The 20848-nt window shown below is 49.1% G+C and overlaps 6 protein-coding genes across 6 annotated transcripts; 4 read left to right on the forward strand and 2 right to left on the reverse strand.

Annotated features, from left to right (window-relative positions):
* Positions 1 to 3662: 3662 nt before the first annotated feature.
* FMAN_14191 (uncharacterized protein) lies at positions 3663 to 4984 on the reverse strand (the record flags this gene model as incomplete). Its single annotated transcript, XM_041825565.1, has 3 exons — positions 3663 to 4075; positions 4134 to 4580; positions 4636 to 4984. The coding sequence occupies 3 exons, from the start codon at positions 4982 to 4984 to the stop codon at positions 3663 to 3665; spliced, it is 1209 nt and encodes a 402-aa protein (XP_041690933.1).
* A 944-nt stretch (positions 4985 to 5928) lies between these two features.
* On the forward strand, positions 5929 to 6252 carry FMAN_14190 (uncharacterized protein; the record flags this gene model as incomplete). The annotated part of the gene is made up of 1 exon (XM_041825566.1): positions 5929 to 6252. One exon carries the CDS (start codon positions 5929 to 5931, stop codon positions 6250 to 6252), a length of 324 nt encoding a protein of 107 aa, XP_041690934.1.
* A 328-nt stretch (positions 6253 to 6580) lies between these two features.
* On the reverse strand, positions 6581 to 9338 carry FMAN_14189 (uncharacterized protein; the record flags this gene model as incomplete). Its single annotated transcript, XM_041825568.1, has 4 exons — positions 6581 to 6934; positions 6990 to 7347; positions 7402 to 8728; positions 8801 to 9338. The coding sequence occupies 4 exons, from the start codon at positions 9336 to 9338 to the stop codon at positions 6581 to 6583; spliced, it is 2577 nt and encodes an 858-aa protein (XP_041690935.1).
* An 809-nt stretch (positions 9339 to 10147) lies between these two features.
* On the forward strand, positions 10148 to 11147 carry FMAN_14188 (uncharacterized protein; the record flags this gene model as incomplete). The annotated part of the gene is made up of 3 exons (XM_041825569.1): positions 10148 to 10306; positions 10357 to 10445; positions 10523 to 11147. The coding sequence occupies 3 exons, from the start codon at positions 10148 to 10150 to the stop codon at positions 11145 to 11147; spliced, it is 873 nt and encodes a 290-aa protein (XP_041690936.1).
* A 3921-nt stretch (positions 11148 to 15068) lies between these two features.
* Positions 15069 to 16413, forward strand: FMAN_14187 (uncharacterized protein; the record flags this gene model as incomplete). The annotated part of the gene is made up of 4 exons (XM_041825570.1): positions 15069 to 15289; positions 15350 to 15512; positions 15561 to 15647; positions 15706 to 16413. The coding sequence occupies 4 exons, from the start codon at positions 15069 to 15071 to the stop codon at positions 16411 to 16413; spliced, it is 1179 nt and encodes a 392-aa protein (XP_041690937.1).
* A 3336-nt stretch (positions 16414 to 19749) lies between these two features.
* FMAN_14186 (uncharacterized protein) lies at positions 19750 to 20252 on the forward strand (the record flags this gene model as incomplete). Its single annotated transcript, XM_041825571.1, has 2 exons — positions 19750 to 19935; positions 19986 to 20252. The coding sequence occupies 2 exons, from the start codon at positions 19750 to 19752 to the stop codon at positions 20250 to 20252; spliced, it is 453 nt and encodes a 150-aa protein (XP_041690938.1).
* Between the last annotated feature and the right edge of the window lie 596 nt (positions 20253 to 20848).

The raw sequence follows: 20848 nt of genomic DNA on the forward strand, positions 1-20848 counted from the left end.
ACCTTGATACGTGCAGTCTCTTGAGGTGTTGCTTCGCAATTGATATGGTGACCAGCCTGACGTTCATGCACTCTGAAAAGCGAAATAAGTATCTTCTGTAAAATTGACACGCAAACGTCTCTTGATTGTCATCAATCTCACTCCCGATAGAGCCGTGATAACCATCATAATCGTTGTGACTCTGGATTGGGCGTCAACTTTTTCGGCTCGCCTCTTCATCAAAATCGTGCATGGGCGACTGGTTCTGCTTGGTTTGCTTTTCTGTAGACAGTCTGCCAAACAAGCGGCACTAGATCAAGACACAATGATGTTTTTCGAAGAGTTTTGGCTTTGATCAGAGTTATGGTGAGCATTATATCAAGTAGTTCTTATTTCCTATCGAGAGTCCCCAACTGCGTGTCGTGACAGGGACACAAATGAACAATTTGGGACGTCGATTCCGGACAAGTCCATCAAGAAAATCCATGAACAGTAATTCAGTGTCCCAATGGATCTCCTAATCGAAGAAGCGAAAGAGGTAGCCCTCGCCAAGAGTCCATCCCGCAAACGCAAAAAGAAGGAGCCTCGAAGAGCTAAGCACCAGTAGTCAGTCAACGAAGAGTCTAAAGGCCAGCCATAAATGATGTAACCTCTTTGTTTATCAGTTTAAACACCTAGCAGGAGCTAAAGTATATAAACAATCAAAAGTCTCACGCGCTCCTAATTCTGGGTTTACAGCCACTATTATCATCCACTTCCTCCTAAACATGTCTGGCTCTCCTAACGAACACGGGAGAGTGTTCTTGGTGCGCAAATACGACAATCATAAAGAAATTAATCTAATCAGAACCAATCAATCTTTTTATGTCTCTGAAAGTCCCCCTCTAGTATCAAAAACGACATCAGTTAAGGGTAACACCCAGGACATTCGTGTTCACGGTGGGTTTTATCCTGGACCGTTCCGGCCGCCATCAAAACGTGGGTCACTGGTGCCTTTCCAGCAACTCACCCTTAGTCGTATCCTCGGAGAAACGAAGAATTTCTGTATGGCTATGAATAGAAGGCACTAGAAGATAAAGAGACGAAATGCCCCGATGGCGTCTTGCACCAGCAACAAGAATAGCTTTCATTGAGGCTCCAAAGAGGCTCTGGTGTGACCACGAGGTAAGATCTCACCTTTTCCATATCCGGCTGCCTACGAGAAGAAACTACTTTCCATCACGGTTTACATGAGATTTCCCTTGTTGACCTGGTTACAGGTAAGAAACAGTTAACAAGCACTTTCCCAAGTGAAGCGCTGATCAGATGGTGGAGAGCTTTTTGTGTGATGTTGTCAGACATTACGTGTATTCGGTTTATGGATGTAAAATTGGTATATTCATCTTATGTTCTGACGAAAATCTGTTCCCTGAGCGCGTCGCCATTTTGGCGCGTAATCTGAAGCATCCCGTGCACGTGATACGCCTACCCATATTCAACAGATGTGCAGCAGGACATGTGGATAAGTCAATGTATATTGATTCAGGTTGTTGGGAAAGAGATGACAGAATGAAACTACCAGCTATTAGATGATTCTGATGTGGCTGAATTAAGGAGATACTGATCAAGCTGCTATCTAGGGATGTGGAGCTATACAGGAGAAGGCCCCTTTTCAACAGTATCAATTTCGATTCTTGTAACTTCTCTTGGGAACCCTATTGATCCCAGTGGCGCTATACCTCATGAAATGCCATTCATCATCTGCTCACAAGAACTACCAGGCCCTCCAAATACTTATGGTAGGGTCTACTTCCGGGTAATCCAGAACCAGTCAACCAAAAGTCATGAAAATGGTCGCAAAGCAAAGCATCATCTTGCCCAATCGCCCTATTGGTTCGTCTCTACCGCTGCACTCAGGTAGGGAATTCAAAACTGGACGCGTTTTCAAAAATGTGTTCTGTGCTGGTGGTGGTGTTTCTTTTCTTGGCTTACTTGCATCTACTAGTAGCGTAGGCGTGATCAGGATTCTGTGAACCTTTTTGTATTACCAAGTAATTTCTTTAATAGTTGGCTGATGTGCTGAAATCCATCATCTTAGTGTTAAAATACGGCTGAAGAATACATAATCGAAAATTTGGCTCTACTGCCATCAGAGGAAAGCTAGTCCGGATTATTGAGTATTACTCTGTGAGGCTCGCTCAGCTGCCGTTCTGATAGTAACGCTGGCCAGATAGTTCATAGGTCGAGAAGTGTACTCCATCCGATAATCTCGTCCACTGCCTTGAACTGCTTAGATACTATCACCCAAGGCGATTTTATACAATACAAAAGGTGCCAACTAAGACAAATTCCTTTCGAGTGTCCAGCCGGCTCCATCAACTTTTTCCAGTATCAGCACGCTTCACTTCATTTAATGTTGAACTACAAGCATACTCGTCAATATCTGCCACTGAGTACTGGAGATCTTGACTCAGCAAAGCACTTAAGAGACGCAATGCACAACCTGTTGTCTGGCGTTAGATTCGCAATGTTGCTGAGACAAAATGGGAGTACCGCTGAGGAATCGAATTGACGTTGTGAGAGTCCACAATCTCCTGTCGGAGCCATTCAAACATAATGGGCTAAGGTACCAGGAATACTACCTACTGGCTCTGATTCTACGATTAGTCTACGGATATGAGCTTGAGTCACTCACTGGGTTTCTCTCTGTTCTACAACTATATGAGCTTAGCTGATTCATGGATATTTCCATACCTTAAAATAAACCGTTTAATTGACCCTCGTCGCTAGTCTGTCATGGTAACTCTGGCCACTGCCTCACTTGAATGTCTAGCCCGGGCTATTCCCTTGAACGTATTCTGAGCGTTATGGTCCATGACTGGCGCTTATGGCATGCTGTTTCACATTTTTATTTTTCGTTTTCTGTATTTCGTCTCGGATACGCCTTAAGGGAGTATGCACATAACGCATTGCATCATGATATACGAAGACGGTTCCCCCTATATACGAGCAGTGTGATCTTAGAACCAAAGGTATTCCAACCTCAAGTATAGAAATCCTTTGAGCTAAATGGTAAGGACCTTCACGTCCAAGTCATTGCGGAATATGTCTTATTTTTTCTGAGATGCAACATTTCAGAGTTTCATCTAAATATCCCAGTCTACTGAGAGCCATGTCCCTGACACTTCAATCATGAGCACAACCATAGTTTTATATTCACACAAAAACACGGACTCATGCGACACATTCTGCTTTTTCTGTATGAGTGATGATCAGAATAGGCCTGAATAGACTTTGTGGATAGATGACGAGAAGACGTTGATTTTATGACGCAAAGCCAAAGCAAACTACTTCAATTGACGCATTTGAATAGAGTAACTAGAATGAACTGACATATTTGAGTAGACAGGAAAATGGTTAGCCAGAGCAATCTGTCATTCTGGAAGTGTATTTCGTAGTCGGCGCCGCTTTGCACAATTTCAATAGCTTCGACCTCACGGTGACGGCGATTTATGGTGCGTCTGTGGAGAAAAGTCGGGTGACTTGAGATAAGTTGTGTTTATAATGGTCACAGAAGCGTATCAGTCTGGACGCTACGATTGGGAAGCCAATGGAGAATAGGCATGTATGTTTCGGCTACCCAACTTCATCTACCAAACAAGATCTAGCTTTCTATGATGACAAGGCTGTAAGGACCAAGCGCGTTAGTAGTTGCTGAGATCGCCACCATTCTTGAGCTGACCACAGGGCCCGTTACTATAGATGTACTGAGGTTGCAGTGGCGAGTTATTTGTCGTGACATATCTAGCAAACAAAGGTTGCTGCCCATCAGCGCATTTGGACGTGTCGCTAGCGAGGAAAACCGCGCACGTAGTGCTTGTAGTGAAGTCATAACCGGACAGTTTACCCAAGATGCCGATACGGCAGTTAGATCGCTTGACGCACTCCGCACAGCATGCGGCAGGAGTGTAGCCGTCACCAAAAATAGTAGGGATAGTGTCAGACGTGACATCGACCCAAGCAACAACGCGGCCTCCTCCATTGGCTGAGACGAGGATATTCTCGCTTCTGCATGCGTCATAAATGGTTGACTGGGGCACCTGGTTCTCAATCGTGACTGAGAAGATAGCGTATCAATATGTGCGGCAGAGAAGAGACGGGGCTAAAGGACTTACCAGTCTGAGTCAAGGAGATTGTCGTGGTGAAATCCGTGTAATCAGTAACAGTATCGCTGACAGTCGTTGTCACAGTGGTGCTGACATCGTCGGGATACTCGACAGAGGTGATAGTAGTAGTAACGGTCGATGCCTTTGTCTTAGTTGCGGCCTTGAGGGTGGTTCGGCCTCCTTGCACTGTCGTACTGACGATCTTGGTAGAGTAAGAAGGGACTTCCCTCACGCAGCTGACACGCTGAGGGTAGAGAGAAGAAGCCTGAGCGGAGAGCATCTCGAGCTTTCCAACCTTCTTAGCATCTCGCTTTGCTACATAAAGTGGATCGTCAAGGATGGCGGTGAAACCGGCAGGCTCTGCAACCGTCGAAGTAATAAATCTGGTGGAAGTCGTTGTGCTGGTGCTTGTTGTAGTGGCGGTGGCTATTCTGGTGCTCTCTAGAGTGGACTTGGCTAGATAACAAGATTAGAATCAAGAGCCTGAGTGAATGTGAAATAAGTGCCTCACAAATGATAGTACTAGTAGCGGTCTTGGTGTCAGGATTAGCCGTCGTAGTCACGGTGACAAATTGTGTGGTGAAGACAGTGGTCGTCTTGGCGATAGGAACAACAATAATGTTGACCTTACGGATAACCTTCTTGATGATGGTAACCTTCTTTACGGTGGTGGATGTTGTAGTGGGAATGCTCTTGACAGACTTGGTTCCGAGGTCCGTAGCACAGACCAAAGAAGGATTTGCGGCAGAAGCAACAGCCCCCGCGCCCAAAGTCAGCAAGAAGAGAAGGGAATTAATGGCAACCATGATGAGTCCTTTCAGTGAAGTACGCCAGAGTCGTTGACGAGATGTATCAGACATGGCGCGAAAGTGTTGATTTAAATACATTACCAGATAGATAACACGTCAGTCTAGCCATCATAAGTAAATATCCAGCCACTCACAGCGATAGAGACGAGACTGTTCTAGAGACCACTCATGGGCAGACCAACTTCTGATAAATTAATAGATCCTGTGACTACTGGAAAGGATTGCCTAACAGCGCGAGTTAGTATCAAATCTAATGAGCTTGGCGTGGTTGGAGATCGACAGATTTTAGTGTAAGTGATTGACTTTTTGACCCCTTACCTCGAGTCCCCATCCACAGAACCATGATAATTTGCCACATGCACTTGAATAGCTCGTGCTCATACAAGGATAATTTGATCTATTGGGGACTGGGCCGGTCGAATCGTTCAGCTGAGTCGCAGCCATGTACTCCATATTATGGCCCGCATATACCATCCCAAAGTCCTATGCTAGTTTTAGTTTAATTTGAGCTAGCGTGGATAACCAATGCATTTGCTTCAAGAGTGATATTTGTTTTCGTGCGCTGACACTATATAGAGCTTTATAACTATGCGTCGTTCTTGTACAGAATTTCGCCTGTATGCCTCATGCTCTCGCGCCCTAGAAAGAAGCATGATGCCGGCCAGCGTTCTGCACCGCGACAGCTGTACGTACAGGCTATAAGGGTCGCATTGGCTCGGGACCGCCTGGCCATCAATGTTGGTGGTCCTGGTCCCTCGCAGCTCCAGYGCCAYCAGATCTAACGTTCTTCCCTGCACCTTGTAGTCCGTACATGCAAACGCTGGCGCACATRGCAGCCCTCTGCGCGAGACATCGACTTGCTGCCATGGCCGTTTCCTTTAGCACTCTATCTTGACACTCGTAGGCGTCAGGAGGATCGTACCGGGGGGCATACCAATGAAGCGGAAGTCTCTCGTCGTCCTTGACCCCAACAGTATCCCCGCCCGTGAGCCAAAATGGAGCACGGTATTGGCGTCGGTCTGGTGGCCCGGGTGAGCTTTGTCGAAAATAACGTGCTGGGCCGTATAACTGGCGCCGCTCACCAGTTTCAGACCTTGATGGGTGTTTTTGTTTACGACGACGGGCATGCCAGGTACGAACACGAAGATGGTGGACACCGGGATGGTACTGTCGCCGCCTTGATCCAACATCGTGATGGCTTCTTCCTCGGAGATGAATATCCGAACCTGCCGCTGACATTGCTTGCGAAAGTCAAGCGTTGCTTCGATGTTCAGGTTCCAACGGTTTCTATTGAGCGGCGTCACCACTGTGATCCCTGACTTCCATGGGATCCGTCTGCCTTCTTGATAGCAATGGCTATTTAGGTACTCCACGTCCGACTGGTCTTGTTCCCCTTTCTGAATGCGTGTCGGGAGCCCACGTAGTCGCGGATCTTGCGCGGCACGGACTTGCTCATCTAGCAGCACCATTGTGGTGAACTTCTTGCACAGGGCGCGAGCCGTGTCATGTTGCCGCCTCTGTTTTATGCCGAAGCCATTATCTCTTTCCCAGGTAGTAAAGGCACTGGGGAGGACGATTGATCGCTCCTGCACAGGACGAAACTGGTGTAAGGCCGCAAAAGATGACTAGCGGAATCCCACCGAAGTCTTAAGCAGACTCTCTCAATCTGCAGAGCTGTTCCTTGACGACGTGCAGCGTCCGAGCGCCCAGCATGCTGACTTCGTCTATGATCAAGACCTGTTTCTCCTGCCAGTCCATCTTGGTCTGCTCGTCGATGCGGAGAGCTGCCGAGCCAGGCGATGCGAAGCCATCTGGGGCACCGGCGCGGCCTACTCTCACAACTGTGTCTTTAGAAAATCTGCAAGCGGAATGGATAGTGATTCCATTGATGTTTGCGGCCGCTGTGCCGGACGCCGCCATCAATAGCAGGCGATAGGATTGCTCTGTACGAACGAACAATTCCGCGACGACAGCAATGACGCGAGACTTGCCGGTGCCTCCCTCAGGTGTGCTATAAACGAACCTCCGTAAAGACACTGTCAACATTCTCGGTCACTCGCTGCCGATATGCCGCTTGCTCCTCTCCTTGAACGTCGCTGAGAAGGGAACTCAAATACATATTACCCTGCAGCCAGAGGAGGCCGTGAAGGTGGAGCGCGCCCCTTTCATTGGCTTCTACTGCCCCATAGTACTGGCTAACCCGCCCGAGTACCGAATCCTTCCCAGCTATCACGTAGTACTGGAAGAACATGGAGATCTCCCGATGGAGGAAGATTGCCGAGCTGAGGGGTTCCGATACCGCGAGTCGAGCCCTCTTGTGCGCCTGATCAAGACTTCCTAGATATTCTTCGGCTCCGCCTGTCTCACGGGTACGGTATGCAGCCAGCTTGAGCTTTATCGGGTTCGTGATATCGCTTGGGTTGAGCGTGAATCAGATGGTGGGGATGCCCTACCGAATTATGAGGGACTTGATCTTTCGCCGCATCGTCAGCCGGCTCTCCCTTGACATCGGCTGACGGTGGCCGTAAAGTGACAGGTTCCTCAGCAGCCGGTTGACGTCTGGATCGACAGTCTTACCGCAAGCCTCTAGCTCTCCCCTCGCCTTCTCAAGCCTTAACGCGGTCAAGTCTTGGATGGTATGTTCTACGTCCGGGAAATCACTCCTTCGCATGCTTGCCATGCTCACACGGCGGTTTCTAGACCGCACGCCGATATTGAAAACGAGAAAGGAAAAGACAGGATGCGTTGCGAAGCGGCCGCCGTGTCGCTGGATCACCATTTTCAGCCAAGCCTCCAAGCCCATGTTCCGGGACGATACGAGGTGCTGCTCAGCGGCTTCCAGCTCGAAAGTAGGGTGCACTGGCCCTGCCGCATCCTTGGAGTACTCTTCGGCCTCACGGGGACCGCCATTGCCCAGCGGGAACAAGCTGGGAAATGTTTTGGCTAGAAACCAGGTGTCAAAGGAATCTGCAAAGACTTCACCACGAAAAATTACGATGTAATGCTCGACGGCACCCCCGTGCCTCACCTTGGCTGACCCTTTCCAGGTACTTCCATGTGTATGCTCCCCGGGCCCCACCTCACCCATGGACTCGACGAGATACCGTAGCTTCTCCGCCTCTGGGATATCTAGGCGCCCGTCTAAGCTGAACATGTCGGATGATTCTGTTCCGTCCACTCGATTTCTGTTATCACCGACCCAATCGTCACCATCCTCATCAGAGGTGAAGTCATCAACTTCTGGTTCTCCTGATGTGCTTAGGCCTTCGGCTAAAGATGCCATGATCTCTTGGATATCTACCGGTTCATGGCCGTCTATATCGCGCTCTTCGGGTGGGGCAATGTGCGCCGTCTGCATCTTCTCCCTCGCCGAAGGCTCGTTCCGTTCCAGTCGATCAAATACTGGGGAAGGCACTCCGTGACACGGCGCATCCCAACTATCCAATTCCGCCTCGTCAATTTCGATGTCGGCATACAACGGATTGTACTTTTTGGGCCACAGTAATGCCTCCTCAACGGCGTTACGTCGCACCGATAGTAACGTTGACAGGTCACTCGGCGCTGGTTTCTCCTGCCCCTGCCATGATATACAGACATCATCCATGACTTTCAAGAGCGGATGTGGGAGGACATTCGTTGTTAGCTCCTGCATGTTGTTTGGGAACACCGTGATATGTCCCTTCACATGTCTCGGGTAGGTCACTCCTTGTCTGTGTCCATCTGAGACGCTGTGCTTGGTGATGAAGCCGCAACACGAGTTCAGCGCAATCAGCTTCTCCTCGACCGGCGTGAGAGCTTTCAGCTCGTCAGGAAACACGTGCTCGCATCCCAACTACGTATGCAGCCGTGCTGTTGCCAATAACGCACCTCTCCCCAGGTGTCTCATGCAGTCTGCGCACCCGAGAATCTTCTGTCCTACAGGGAAGCACTGAACGCACTTGAAAGGTGAGCCGTCGCGCTTTTCGATGGCATTTGCCACCCACCAGTCCCAATCAGCATACTGCAACTCAGCTCTGCTATGCTTACGATAACAGAACATACAGGTGAGGACCGGCAGCGTTCTCACGTCGTGGAACGCTTTATAGAACTCCTCGACCGTCTTCACCTTTCTCTTGTGGCTCACAGGCAGACACCATATCTGGTCATCGGATAGCCGCTCCTTTTCTGTGAACTCTTCCTCCAATACACGCAGCACGTCGGCAAGGTCATCCGCCTCCTCAGATTGGCTCCGCTCCTGGCGCCCTACAGTTCTGGTACGTTTGCATGGCAGCGGACTGTCGTTGCCGCGAGGGCCGGACCTATTCAGTTCATTCCGATGCCTTGACTGCTGTTGAGACCCGTTACCTACTGTATCTTTGGCGCCGCCAACAATTTGGCTTTGACCCGATGACACGGTCCCCGACATCTGATGAGGACGATGACGTCACTGTGAGCTCACGTCACCACTTCCCTGGCCGTTCTCCCCGCTCAACGCCTCTAGAATGTCAGTCGACGTCCGAATGCCCATATTTGCCAGTCCCGGACTATCGACCGTCCCGCCACATACCGCAATTCTCTGGTCACTAAAATGCTCGTACTGGTGGCCTCGAAGATATCTGCCGATGTGCGTATCCCCAAGCCGGCGAGTGCCACATTCTCACGATTCCGCGCATCCAGGCTACGGAACAGATCAGACAGGCTCTCGATTTTCATCATGGCCTATGTTTACTCGCTTTCCTATCACCATGGTTCTGTCATAATGCGAGAGATCGCAGGCCACTTAACCCCCAGGGTCTTAATGCTGATGTCCGCGCATTTAACTCAGTTCATTGCTCCGTCCCGGACACCCGAACTATCCGTCTCTCTCTCCAGCCGGACTACGGCAGGACGCGTTCCGACTCAAACTCAAATAACCCCTGAATTCTTGCCCAACAACGCTTTGGGAGTCTTTCCCACCTCGGACTGCAACCACAGCACCCTCTTGATTTGGAACGGCAGTAACGTCGGCTATCACTCTGTAGGTCGACCCTGTGTCACACTCACTAAGCACCTGCTTGATAGTGAGAACAAGGTTCACGTTTAATACCTCGACGTGACATTTGTCACATGCTCTGAATACCCGACCAAAGTTCCCTTACCAAACATATTGGAATCCCTCTCTTTATAGCAAGCCGTCCCGCTCCTCCCACGAGATGTGGCACGTCTCCAATCATTATCTCTCAACTTCCGTTCAGTATGTCTCTTCAAACGACCTTCTCGAACACCTTCCACCTGCGCGAATTCGTCGACACCGTCACAGACGACCCGAGTCGGGACAACGCATCTAACTACGTGGAAATACATCCTTATGCCAACATTTTCGAGGAGAGCAGCTTCTACAATCCTAATGTCAACGTCTAGCCCATTCGTACTCGCATTCATGCTTATCTCACACGAGAAGAAAGGGACCTCTATGTGTCAAACGCCTTCTTCTGTGCCGATGGTCGCTTCTCTACTACCTTGTTACTGACGGGCCCTTGGAAATCAGTGTCCAGTCCCTCAGCTTGATGAGGCACGTCCTGTCTTGTCTGGTACCCAACCTTGATCCAACTGACTCTCCCTATATACCAGGGAGACGTGTCTGACTTTGACGAGTATCGACAACACCTGCCGGAACAGTGGTGTCCCTATGGTGACCATCATCGACTTCGTGCCACCTCGTAGCGACAAGACTCTTGACCTTTCAGAGCACCGCTGTTTCGCTGTCGAAACACCAGTCTATGACACCTCAAAGCCAGTTCCGGTTGCGTTCTCTGTCGCTTGTTTCTTAGAAAATACCAAGCGTTGGCAAAAAGTCAAGATACCGCCGTCGGGAGCTTTTCTCAGCATCACTGCCAAAGTCGCTGGTCGCACCATTGACACCAATCAGCTGGCCCTCCGTGCCCTTGACCCGGCTTACCTGCCGAGACCTGCTGCTGTCCCCATGGCCACGCCGACTCCATCCTCTACGCCGACTTCGAAGCGATCCGAACGCTGGGTAGGCCGGGCTCCTCCGTCCACTCCTTCTAAAAGGCAACGAGGCTCTGAGGATGTCAGCGCTTCAGGGAATTCCTACAGGAAACCGCTTCTACAGCCTACAGAAGGCTGGTCTCATGTATCGATTTCAGAAAATAGCCCAGATTCTCCGGTTAATTCCCCCTTTCATTCCTCCTCTCCGCCGACCACGGCCAACACTGACGAGTCAAGCATCATTTGACATCCTTTCCCAATCTCAGACCGCGAGACTGGGCCGCATCGCAATCGCCATCCCCCAAAGAAGTATCCTCATAAAGAGTAAAAAGTTGCGTTTGTGCTCAAGTCCTCAAGTCCTCATACATTTTCTACGACTCAGGCGGTAACCCAATTTGTATTTTTACCGTTCCCCTGCCATTCTGGCGTCTTATTTTACATATGCTCTCTTTCTTGCGATTTTTCCAATTCATTCTTTCGTGATCTTTCCTTCAGCATTCCGCCCGTCCTGCACCGCCCCAGCCTCAAGCCTCTCTTCTTGGGTTGACTTACTGCGTCTGATTTCGCATTTGACCCTCCAATACACGCCATTAGTAACAACCTCATATGAGGATCTCTCATTCTGTGAAGTTAGGACTTAAGTGTTTGCAAAACAGCTGTGATAGGCAATCCACAATTGCCGCAAAAGGATTGTACGTTGCGCGACAACTAGCCTCGTGCTCTTACATGAAAGGCAATATGACACGAAGATTAACACCTGCGAAGGAAGATTCATTACGGTCTTCGGACACGGCGGTGACCAGGCTCCCTGGGCTGGATTGTTGAAACTCAGCCCCTCAACTCCTTTGTCGAAACGGGACTGAAGCCAAACTGGACATTTCGCCACGTTTGCAATAAGTGATAACCTGTAGATTCTAAGATTCTGTTGTTAAATGAGCTGAATATAAATCTTCTGACCAAGAGCTTTTCAGAAATTCATTTTTCTAAGAATTCTGCTTTGTGTAGGGTTGTTTTATAGTTTCTGGGGTATGTTTCACAAGACCCGATGTAACCATTAACATCGTGTTTCAACCAAGCCTGTCAAGTAGAGGCAAGCAAGGCTAGAACGAAGATGGTGCGGGTAAAGGAGTGGGGTATTCTTAGGTGTAATGGGTGTTAACCTCAATAACACAAAAAGCTAGTTTCTTGTTGAGGTTGCATTACACATAGCCTGCAGTTATCCGCAGAAAATATTTTCCCCTGCCCAAACTTCATCTTGAGTTTCGCTCCTCAAGGCTCTTTCTGGGCAGCCCGCAAGCGGGTTGCGTCTCCTGTCAAGGTAACCTTGCCATGCGATCACGCGGATTCGTGTCATGCATAGTCACTTTCTTCGCCGTACGTGAAGCTGTTGAAAATGAAAGAGCAAGCCAATAACACCAGGTCGTCAACGCAGATTCTGTCTCAAGCGCAACGATGTGCTAGCTCATGTACCGTGTTCTTCACAGGTATGAGTCAGTAACAAATGAACTCTGTTGAGTCCTTATCAAGACTCAATCAACAGTTAGCTACTGTGTATCAAAATCACGGTACGGGTGATTTGATAAGCCCACGAAAAATGACAGTCGACCGCTGTCTACTAGCAACGCAATACCATCTGACGCATATGATTACTTCATTGGTGGACTAACTTTCTGATTCCGCATTGTTTCATCGTGTTTTTGTGCTGTTTGCATCCAAGATTGCCTCCTGACTGCTACTTCTGAGCTCTCTGTCGCGGCGATCATCCAGCTCAAAGTGCGGCTGTCCCCGTCTTGGAGTAGATGTAACTCTACCCACGCCCAAGGGAGAGAGAGGCATACTGCGTTGGCGTTGTCCCGAGCTTGTGTTATCATACGCGGGTGTCAGTGACTTTAGTTGCAGAATACTTTTGACTAAAGGCCTGAGAGAGGGCGCGCAAGCAGCAATGGTACCAACGTGAAGTTGTAGGCTATCAAACCGTAAGTTCACGAGCTGGAGGAACATGATTGTGGTCGCTTACAGGCCCCAGAATTGAACATCGTAAAGGCTGAAGGAGATCCTAGAGTCAGCAATGGCTTAACTTGGGTGGTTGTGTTGACCTACTATGTGTTATCACCCGCAGGATCATACCTAATCTGCGAAGCAGCCTTTACTATACCCATTGCAACGGCACTGTTGAGCGGTCAGCTTGGTGACGCTAAAATATCGGGATGCCCAAACATGTACGTACACGTAGCCAAGGCTCAATACAACGATGAGATAAATACGCGTCTTGAGCGGCAGTTTCAAGGGCCAGACGATCGGTATAGGCAAGGTAGCGAATGCGACATCGGTAAAGATATTGAAGGCTATTCGAAAAATCAAGATAACTAAAATCCGCTCTAAAGCACTGAAAGATTGACGATTTGCTTACCAGAATTGGCGAGACCGAATGCCACGAACATTGACACTGGGTAGCAAGACCCTTCAAGAGAGCTGTCCCACTGTTTCGCGGTAGGTCTGCAGAAGAGAATGAACGACATCCATGCTTCAAATGTGTATGCGATGACAAACACTTCACAAATCTGCTTAGTCCACAGTTGATCATGGCAACAAGCCAGAGGGGAGAACTAACCAATCAGGCACCTCAAAGCAATGTCGTACCACCGCCATGAATTACCATTGTACTTAATAAGTTCGAGGGCAATTGCGATTTTGAGAAGACCGATGCCTCCAAGAAGTGAGACAACCGTGTGGATGAAGCTGTATTTGCCAAAGGCGGCATAGTCAGATCGCTCGATCGTATCTGCATGCTTACCCAGCCCGTGTGGAATTTGTATGCAGAGGATAATTGTGCCTACAAGCCCTGTGGACTGATGCGGTGATTAGTGATTACTTGTTTGAGGACATGCGTCAACCGCATGTTGATTGGAAGCGACGAGCTGTCCGCGAAAACTTACAGCACTTAGAACCATGAGCACATCTTGGGCGCCGTGGGACTTGGAGATAACTAGGCGGGTATAAGTCCTTGCGGCGACAACAACGAGTGCCAGTAGGTTCACCGAGGCGATGATGCCTATGATCAATGCTGTTTGGGATTCTGCTACCCAATTAGGGTCTGTGTTTAACACAAAAATTGGAGGAGCTGCCATCTTGTAGGTATCAGGAAAGTTATTCATACGAAAATCGGAAAAAGAAAAGAAAAAATGTTGAAGAGTCAAGAAAGAAAGGTACATTGAGTGTTAGTAGTTAATTACAAGCAGGGTTCAGAGACGATGAGATGTCAACAGTCACGTGTGATAAGATCACATTCCAGTCTGTAGCACGATAACACCAAGACTAGCATTGTAGCAGCCTCGGGGAGTAAGAAAACACCGGACCGTAATACAAGGTGCCAAACATAAACTGATTAAAAGGTATCCTAAGTTCCTTTAGGCTCAATTTTTACTAACTTACCAAAGTCTATTTGTTGTTTAGGATCATGGTCCTGAGTTTTCTTTCCAGTCAAGGTCGTCTAGTGGGTGATCTCTCGTATGCACATTAGTGGTCCCACCTCTGCACCCTGGAAGTCAAAGTTCCCCCTGAATACTCCGTACTGCATATTGCATATTGCCACTTATCCGCCACCGCGAAAAGGCCCATTAGGGTATTGCTGGTTATTGGTTGTTGATTGCCACTAAATCTTAGCTGCTCATGTCCAAATGCTCGATCAGATAGATCGTACGAGATACATGTCGCTTATGGTGCATCTTCCTACGCCGAGAAATTGGATTTAGTGATCAAGTGTCGCCAAAAGTAGGAACGTATTTCATACAATAACACTACCAACCGAAACCTGTGCTGATTCGCACCAGGTTATCGTGTTGGGTGTCCCATGCGCCAATTCTGCAATTGAGCGGATTGTGCTTGGCTAATGTGGTCGATCATCCCGGCTCGGCCTGCCAGATTTACGCCCTGGACATGGACCGCCGTTATCGGTGACAAATAGCCATGAGGCAATATTATCACTTAATGGGGCTTGCTCCGGTGTGGCGGTGGCAAGGATTGCGAAAATGTGCATTCCAATTTGTGCCGCATTCGGCTGCGGACTGATTTTCCGGTATTTCCGTGCATAGATTAACTGGTTGCAACTCTTATTGTTTTTTGCCTAATCATTCTCTCTCTTTGTCTATCACAGAATCACTAGGACCAAATGCGAAAGTGGTATACTATGCACTTCTTTGGAATACTCAATATTTTCTTCGGCGTCTTGTCGCTCACTGCGGCCTCATCCGCCGAGAACTCTACTAGTGATCTTGTGCTGGACCTTAACACTCAGGCGATATCTGCACTGAAGGATGTTGAGGCACAACTCCATAGACGATCCGGCCCCAAGAAGTGCACAATTTTCAATGCCTTCATACGCCGTGATTGGTGAGTCTATCTCCTTACTGTTTTTCACCGTGTCGTGACCCCAATATAACGATAATGTAGGAGAGCCCTTTCCAAGAGAGAGAGACGCGCTTTCATTGACGCTGTGTTGTGCCTCCGCAAGAAACCCTCCAAGGCTGATCCGGCTTTTGCACCTGGTGCCCGCACAAGATACGATGATTTTGTAGCTGTCCACATCAACCAGACTCTGAGCATCCACGGAACAGTAAGAGTTGTTTTGGAAGTCATCAATTGCATCTGACCATTGCTTCAGGGCAATTTCTTCACCTGGCATCGATATTTTACTTGGGCCTTTGAACAGGCTCTCCGAAATGAGTGCGGATACAAGGGCACTCAGCCAGTGAGTACATATTTTCGATGATCACCGTTGCGAATCGCAAGCTCACAATTGACTACAGTACTGGAATTGGTTCGAGACTGGCGACTTTGCCAACAATCCTATCTTTGACGGTTCCGAGACCAGTATGAGCGGCGATGGCAAGTACGTCCGGCACGACGGTACTCTTTCCGGCATGCAGAACATCTTCATTCCCAGCGGTAACGGTGGCGGCTGTCTCAAGGATGGTCCCTTCCTTGGCGCTGTCGCCAACCTCGGTCCCCCTTCTCCTGGTATGGATGGAATGGAAGCCACCTCGACTCCTCTTGGATACAACCCCCGCTGTCTCCGTCGCGATCTAAGCCACTACGCCATTGATCAGTGGATGACTCTGCCCAACCTATGGAACATTACCCTCGGCAAAGCTTCGCAGAGCATCAAGTCCATGCAGGACGAGTTTCAGGGCCGATTTGCTGATGAATTCTTGGGTATCCACGCCGCCGGTCATTTTGTCATGGGCGGCGACTCATCCGATCTCTTTTCCTCACCAAATGATCCTATCTTCTTCCTCCACCACTCCATGGTCGACCGCATCTACTGGATCTGGCAGGCTCTCCACCCCAAGCAGTCTCAAGACATTGCTGGTACTATCACTATCCTGAACCAGCCTCCCAGTAGAGACGCCGTCAAATCTGATCCCCTCAACATGGGAGTTAATGCCGACGAGATCACCATCGATGACGCACTAGATACCCTTGGAGGCTCTCCCTTCTGTTACTTCTATCTGTAGGGCACGATTGAGCATGGCTTCCAAATGAAAGAGACTTTACAGAGGGTATCAATTTGCGATTGACAATGAATTACCTTCACTTCTCACTGGTCTCCCGTTGTACTGTCCTCAAGCGGACTCTGGCGTACCATCTCCCAACGATAGCAATGCGTTCAATGAAGAATACGCAATATCAGAGCGAATACTTCATGACGTTATGACGTGATAAACTCGAGGGAATTACATTTTTCTCACACAGGGTGATCTGTTAAGGCTAGGGGTTACGTTAGGTTATGTTATGTACATTTTCATCCGAGGGAGTCTGAGACCACAAAAGTTCCATCTAGACAGTAACCACAGAATGAAATTGGCTAACGAAAGATCGGTTATCCACACCACGAAATTAGTCTTCTTCTCGGATTTTCAGTTGTTTCCAACCGCGCCAGTAGACAGCACTTTATCCAGCACATCATCGGCGCAAATAGCTCGTCCTATCGAACCCGTTGCCCGTGCTCAGGCGCGGCTAGTATATCGTGTGAAGCCTTGTTAGGAGAGTACGCCTTTCCCATCTCACAGAGGTTTTCCAACTCTATATTCAATCGTTACTCGAAACGTATTGTTACTGACCCTTCTATAGCCGAGAGCATTTTCTGTGCCTAGCGTAGGGATAGACTCGTTAGCCCAGTACATCGTGTGCCCGAATATGGGACTTCTGGGAGCTCAAGCCCTCCGAACGAAAAAGTGACATAATATAACAGAGGCGCAATGACATATTACGAGATTGATCTACGGCACGGCAAAATGAGATCGTCTGTTTGTCCCATGCTAGCAGACTAAGATTAAGATTTCTGAGCGTGTCAACAATCCGTTAGCCAGGCTAATTGACTCCGTTCGTATGAAGATCCCTGTCAAAAGTGCCTTCTCGAATCCCTGATAGATAGATAGATAGATAGATAGAGTTTATTACGCCCAGAAGAACGAATCTTATAGGGCCAGTAGCTACGCTAAACTGTTTGCGCTTCTCCGCTGTCGTCCACACCACCCGGTGAAGCCCCATTCTTCTTGCCCATTTCTTTCCAAGCCCCGCTTACTTGACTCTGCTTGACAGGCCTGCTTGAAGGCCAACTAATAATATCTCCAAGTGTTCAGCATCCTATCTCCAGCAGCTGAAGCATGGTCTGTCAACTCGAGGCTGTTTAGTGTTAGTAGGTRTCTATGAAATCAATGCTCAATATGTTCCGTTTGCCCCTTCAGATCAATCTTTCCGTCGCCGTTGCAAATTTGATTGCTGCTCGCACTGCCTCTAGGTTAGGTGTCCATTTGGGCCCCTCCGACGCCGATTTTCCACCGAGAAAGAAGGAAAGGTTTCCCATCATGCTTTGTCCGGCCTGTCGCATCACTTCGCGCTCCGTCTCCCATCTTGCGCATCKGAAGAGAAAATGCTCCATCGTCTCGGGTGCGCGTCCGCACTCGCACATGTCCGACTCGGCCGCGCCTATCTTGCATAAGTAGCTATTGATCCTCGCCATTCCTGTACGGAGTTGTGCGAACACGTCGGCTTCTCGTCTCTTGAGACTGTCATACAGCACCTTTGTGTGCTTGCCTGATAGAGCTTGTCTGGGTAGCATAAGTGAAACTGATCCTTGGCTGGATGATGAGTTGTTATGTCAAACGGGTTCTTCCAGGGCTCTTGGATGGCGAGGGTGTCGTATCGTCCTATGTTGGGATCTCGTAGAAGCGTGGCCATGACTGTGGCTCTTGATTTTTGGACGTTGTACTGTAGTATTGTAAGCATGTTTTCTATTAACATTCTTGACCATCGATTTCCATTGGCTGGCTGTTGTGCTGTGTGATCTATCTATTGGCGTCCAGTGTTTCTAATGCTCTCCTGGAAGGAGCGGCTGTTCGCCTAGGCCTCTGACTGTTCAAGTTTACGATGATCTCGTTCTCCGGGCCATCTGGTGTTGGCTGATCGATACTTGAGTTTACTCTTTTTTGTTGCTTCTTTGTTGGCGATCTGCTTCGGGACGAGTTGATGTCCCGGAGTCGACCCTGTTCCAGGATGGGTCGTCCCGTCCTAGCAATTGGGTCCGATTCGCTTTGCCGGCCCCGTGCCCTAGTTCCGGTTGTGATCCTGGGAATGAAGCTTTCCAGTTCCAAGTGGTATCTGGGTCTCGATTTAGTGGCTGCCTTGGCCTTGTTGATCTCCTGCTTCCTGGTAGGGCACTGGCTATTCCAGGCTTCGTGTGATGCGCCACAGGCGGCCGCATTTTCGTGGGGCGTTCCTGTCGCTCTTGGCTGGGCAGTCTCGGGTCGCGTGTTCTTGCGCGCAATAGCCGCATGTTATCGTTGTCTTGCACTGGGTTCCTATGTGGCCATATTTGTGACACTGGAAGCATTGTCTCACTCGGCACTGTCTGTCATAGAGTTCACATTGGAACACCTCGCCTTGCCAGATGAGGCCCTCATCGATGACTTTGTTTGCGTCTTCTGGTCTCGTARACTCAACTACGACCGAAGATGCTAATTTGGTGAGCGAAGATCTCGTCAGCCAGCCTATGTACTTGATCTCCGCAGTGGGTATGAAAGGCTTGTTATCCTGCAGGATTCCATTTCTGATGAATTCAAAGTTGTCCATGTCCATTTAGCTAGTGCGCACGCCGTGTACCAAGACGCCACTAAGCTGTGCTGGACTTCTTCCATGGCCTGTTGAGCTTTGGTGCTTATGTTGTTGAGGTCATTTCTGAGGCTGTTGGTATTTTGCGCGAAACTTTCTGCTGCGGCTTTTGTTTCGGCTTGATCATTTTTGACAGTTTCGTAGACGTGGCGAAGATCGGGCGTGCTCTGCATTTTGACGATGAGGGTGAGAGCTCCAATGAGTGCGTCCCGAACGCCTCGAGATGCTACGTGTAGGCCATCGCCATCGTTGATGGCTGACAGAGCTTTTAGAAGATATTTGCTCGAATTGGTGGCGTGCTCTCGGTAATCAGTGGGTCAAGTTTCGTCCTGGGGCCACGGGGACGCCATGATGCATGAATCGCACTGGGCAATGCGGCCAGCACTGGGCAATGCGACCAGCACTGGGCTATCCAATTCACTTATCGGACCAATGTTGCGGCGCTGTAAATAGTTGTTGTTTTCAAAAACTTCGTTCTTGCTGGTGCAGATGTTTTTCGCGCTGATCAGACGCGGCGGATCATTTGTTCGCACGACTTGTTTTGTTAGTCATGTGACATCGACACCAATGGTTGACGTGGGGTGGCGAAGTTGTTGATGTGAGATACGCAACATGATTGAATGAGACAGATTCACAGCACTGTTGTTTGCAACGACTGGAGCTGCCAAAACGAGAGAATGATGGCAGGTCGGATTCAGGAGCCACTGGGCATTGCACCTCATGCCCTCGCGACCCTGGTGTCAGGCCTAGAACGAGCAACTTGGAAGCCAAGTGATCTGAAAGGAGTGTCGACACTATGCAACCCGGGAATCGATCTTGTGCGGTCCAGCGCGGCTTTGTGGAACGGTTTGGTCGGAAACAAAAAGGTGCCTCTCAAATATGTGTTCATAAAAACAAGGCACTAATCAAAAGACAGATACGTCGCGAAGAAGATTCTGGCAACCTCCTGCGAGCAGAAGGATTCTGCTGTTTGACGATCTCCAGAACGACCCATATTGTCCCACTGACTATCTCCGGACAACCGCCAATGATTGACAACGTTGCGCTTGAGACGGGTACCATCACCCACATTGAAAAGGGGAAAATTGTGATAGATGCCGGAACGACAGTCCTTTTCGCTATCTTATCCGAATACACCGGCCAGGTCATGATTACGAATGGATCAAATCCAGCTGCAAAGTAAACAGTATACGCATGCAATATCGTGAAGTCGTCCAAATTATGGTGGGGAAAAGGGATGTGATGGCGATGGGGTATCGTGAAGTGGGCGAGATCGTTGTTGCCATGGACTTGAAGCAGTGTCGAAATGGTCTTCTCAAGGTAGCCAGGTTCTGTAGGCAGGTCTGCTTTGTGTCCAGAGTCTTCAAGTCCTTCTTGCTTCTAATGAGAGTGGTGTTCTCCTCGGGGTCACTTGCTTCCATGTCGCTGTCGGGGTAAGCATTTTCGCTTTGTTGCTCTGAGATTTGTCCGCTCTGCGCGTCGTGTCATAGAAAAAAGGTCACGATATTACTCGAACTTACCAAAAGGCTCGAGTGAGCATCAGAGATCCTTGGCAGAAGAAGTCTCCAGGAACTATGCCACTCCTTCTTTCGATCTGAGGCATAGTGGCAAAGGCAGCGATAGCCCGAGTACCTCCATGACAATGAAACTCTTCGTCTATGACTCTTATGTCTAGTTGCTTATGCTTGCCGTGATCTACGACATTCCGCGAACGATATGCAGTGACGTCCCGCTCGGCACACTTGGCGTGCTACGAAACAGCTCCTGAAATTGGATTCG

This window comes from Fusarium mangiferae (assembly GCF_900044065.1).
Source record: "Fusarium mangiferae strain MRC7560 genome assembly, contig: FMAN_scaffold022, whole genome shotgun sequence".
Classification (NCBI taxonomy): domain Eukaryota; kingdom Fungi; phylum Ascomycota; class Sordariomycetes; order Hypocreales; family Nectriaceae; genus Fusarium; species Fusarium mangiferae.